General features: G+C 47.0%; 1 protein-coding gene across 1 annotated transcript in view; it reads right to left on the bottom strand.

Annotated features, from left to right (window-relative positions):
- Nucleotides 1–2,935: 2,935 nt before the first annotated feature.
- Nucleotides 2,936–3,361, bottom strand: part of T265_10854 (hypothetical protein) — a gene marked incomplete at both ends in the record, with an annotated part of 2,594 nt that continues 2,168 nt past the window's right edge. The window contains one exon of the mRNA XM_009177341.1: nt 2,936–3,058. Within this exon, the coding sequence (XP_009175605.1) occupies nt 2,936–3,058 (123 nt within the window). The remainder of the gene's footprint in view (nt 3,059–3,361) is intronic.

The raw sequence follows: 3,361 nt of genomic DNA, 5'->3' as shown, positions 1-3,361 counted from the left end.
TAAGACGACCATTTGTGAGCGGTCTCCAACGTGAGATCTGATTAGTTTCGCGGTAGCTAGTCTACAGTGCAACTAATTACATAGTGTGCTTGTCCATGAGACGATGTTAGTGAATGGTCACTTCCGGGTTTGAAACACGCGTGTTAGTGTCACCGACCCCGCTGGTCAGCAGGCAAGGCAAGGTGTCGGGCGATTCATCTTTATCTGCTCTTGTAATGCTGGATGCGGCCGATCTCTGCATCGAGCTTCGCGTGGTACATCTTCCCGGGTGCTAGCCATCCGACTCATCTATACCACATGTTTTACTTAGCTGGTGCAGTGTTAGGCACTGTTAATCCAATTGACACGCCTGAGTTGGGCTGACTGGAATGATAGCTGCAGCGGTTACAACTAGTGACTGGAAAACGAGGAGCTGGGAGACTTTAGTATGGTGGCGCTAAGACGCTGCGACACTTCAGAATGCTTGTTCATGTGTACCGGATAGTTCCTAGACACAACCACCAATCCACCGCTACGCACCCCAATAACGCACTGATGATGTCATCTCGACTGGTGATGAAACGTTTGCAATCAAATTGCCCAGCTCAGCGAACAATCCAACGACCATCTACGCTACCTGAACTATCAAAGTTTTCCCCTATAGTTCCTAGACCGTACACAGTCTGAAGGCCCTGCTGCACGATGAGGCTGGTCAATCCACAAACGCACGTTGGAAGGTCTGAGGTAAACTTTAATCCACCTAGTCAGAGGAAGGCAAGGAATGATGTACGACTAACAGGGCTTTCTTGAACTGCAGAAGCGAACGCAACAGGAAGTAAATGTCCTGCATGCAGCATGCGCACCCACTGGGGGGGGGGGGAGATGGACTAAGCGGTTAGAGCGCGAGTTTACTGACCGGAAGGTCCGTGGTTCCAACCCGACCTCTGCCTCTCGACTTTCCCTGTCTAAGCTTGGGCGACCTGGCAGTATCGCAGCCCTCCGTCGTGTAGCACGGTAGCTAGGCACNAGGCACCGAGGCTGCAGCTGAATGAAAAAAAAATCAGCCACCAGACAAACAACAACGAGTCCCCGCGACTTTACTGTATGATCCACACTGGTGCTATCATAAGCCTTATCGCTTTCAATGTCACTGTGCCCCAGTTTGAGATACAGGCACATCATTGTTTTGCAACATCGCTTAGTGCTTTTGGATCTGTCATCATCAGCCGCAAGCTGACGAACAAGTGTAGAACACTTCAGGAAGTTCCTCCCGACTGATAATCACGTTACATGGCATTAATGCCTACCATTTGTAAGGTAATTAGTATTCAGTATTGGCCACTCAATCCGGTTGACCAGGTGAATAAGGTGGCAGACTAACATTTCAAATATTCGTATTCCACTGTTCACAAAAACCTTCCAATTGGCTGATAGCCTATCGTTTCGCAAGGGAAGACATGAAACAGTTCTTTTAATGCGACTGCTTGTGTGGATGAACAAGGTCTACCCATTACCGGAATCCGAATGACGCGTAAGTGTCTTCTACGAACCGACAGTGGTATGAACAGCACAGATCCGCGATGTATGAACTCCATTGTCGACGAGTGCTGTGTTAGGATGTTCAAATAAAACAGACTCAGACTGGCTTTCCGTGTGACCTTGACTTGGCCGGACCGATCGTTCGCAACGGTACTCGTTCAGACAAATTAGTATGTTGAACTGAACCCTTGAGACATTATACACCCGCGCCTCTTCACTTTACTTGTTCAGCTCAGCGTTTAAGGCTGGAGGCTACTGATCGTGAGGTTCATGGTTCAAACCCAACTCTGGCTTTTCGATCGCTCCTGTTTAGGTTTGGGCAAGGCGCAAGCATCCCAACTAACGTGCTTCTTTCAAATCGCGGATAATTTTAGACCCCACATCTCGACCGCGACTGCAGAATCACGCGATTTTGTAGAAAAGCCAGGTTTCTTAACAACAGCGTGGCGGCTCAACCTGGCACAAGGATAAACCAGATCCAAGAGGAAGTGAGTGGAAAGCTCTTGTCTATGAACAGCAGCCAACGACGCATTCACGTGAGCGTTTCACCAGAGTATGTGCTGCATTTTTAGGGGATCCAATCACGTAAAACACCAGAAAATCTGCGCATTAGCAGGAGTGAGCAGATAACAGGGCAGTGTCAATTTCTGTAGGTTTGGCAGTTCTGAAAATTCAACCGTGAACTTTTCACTATGGGAATACCAACATGGCGTGCAATTCAAAAGTTATCACAAGTCCCACTTCAGTACATCACAGCACCAGACAACCAACCTTTATCTGACTACCTGTATGAACTCTGTTCTTCGTACATGCGAACTCTTTCACATTTAATCAAACCGCACGCCGAATCCACTGTGACAGTGTGCTGAAAGTTAATCCGCTAGTGTACGAAGAAACTTTGAATTGGACTGCATTTGCAATAGATTGACCTGTATGACTGGGTAATCAACAAGATGAGGTGACAATTCCCATTAAAGCACATCGAAATAGTCTAGGGTGACAGGTGATATGAGATGGGACGCGGGCGATGAATCAAACTTTCACATATGCTAGCCGTTTGAAGAAGCACACGCTAAGGAAACAAACGATCTGCCCCAGGATTTGCGCATTCAAGGAGGTTCCTTGCGCATGTTTAGCACCACATGAAAAGTTTGCAGAGTAATACTCAATCGCAAGTAGGTTTGTTGCTAACTAAGGAGTCAGTAAACAAAAGTGGATCTCCTGTTTTCGAGAAATAAACTCATTTGTAAACCAATTTGGTTTTCACGAGAAACTCAACTGTGTGCAGCACATTCAGTTGTAGAATGTCATAAACGCGAGATTCAGTTGGGTTACTCGTGAAAACCAAATTGATTTGCAAATGAGCGTATTTCTCGAAATAATTCGGGTTCAAGTAGACCATAAGGTTGACGGAAACTCAGGGACTACGCCTACCTGATGAGCCCCAAAAGGGGCGAAACCGGTCGTAGGCTGTCGAAGGGTTTTCAGCAACCTTGTGAGTAGTTTCCTTTATGGATCTCTTGTTATTAATATTCCTCAACTGAATGCGTATCATAAAGGCCGACAATCGTTGCAGTTAGAGCGGTACTCACAATGCCGGAGAATGCTACCCACAAGGTCAATGATAGCCCACTATCTGTTTTGCCGTTCGTCATCGCAGACGCTCAATAAGCCGTAGAGGTCTGGAACTTCGGACGGTAGGGCTGCCTGATGAATCAGCATCGAGCCGTCCAGAGTCTTCATTGACCGTATGGATGGTGTTATACACCTGAAAGTCTCAGTAATAAAAGAAGTGGATCAGAAAATTTCACTTCCAAGCTATCCCGTCAGCTGTGCCCAAAAC

This window comes from Opisthorchis viverrini (assembly GCF_000715545.1).
Source record: "Opisthorchis viverrini unplaced genomic scaffold opera_v5_417, whole genome shotgun sequence".
In the NCBI taxonomy this organism is placed as follows: Eukaryota; Metazoa; Platyhelminthes; class Trematoda; order Opisthorchiida; family Opisthorchiidae; genus Opisthorchis; species Opisthorchis viverrini.
This window is presented reverse-complemented; position numbering and strand designations above follow the sequence as displayed.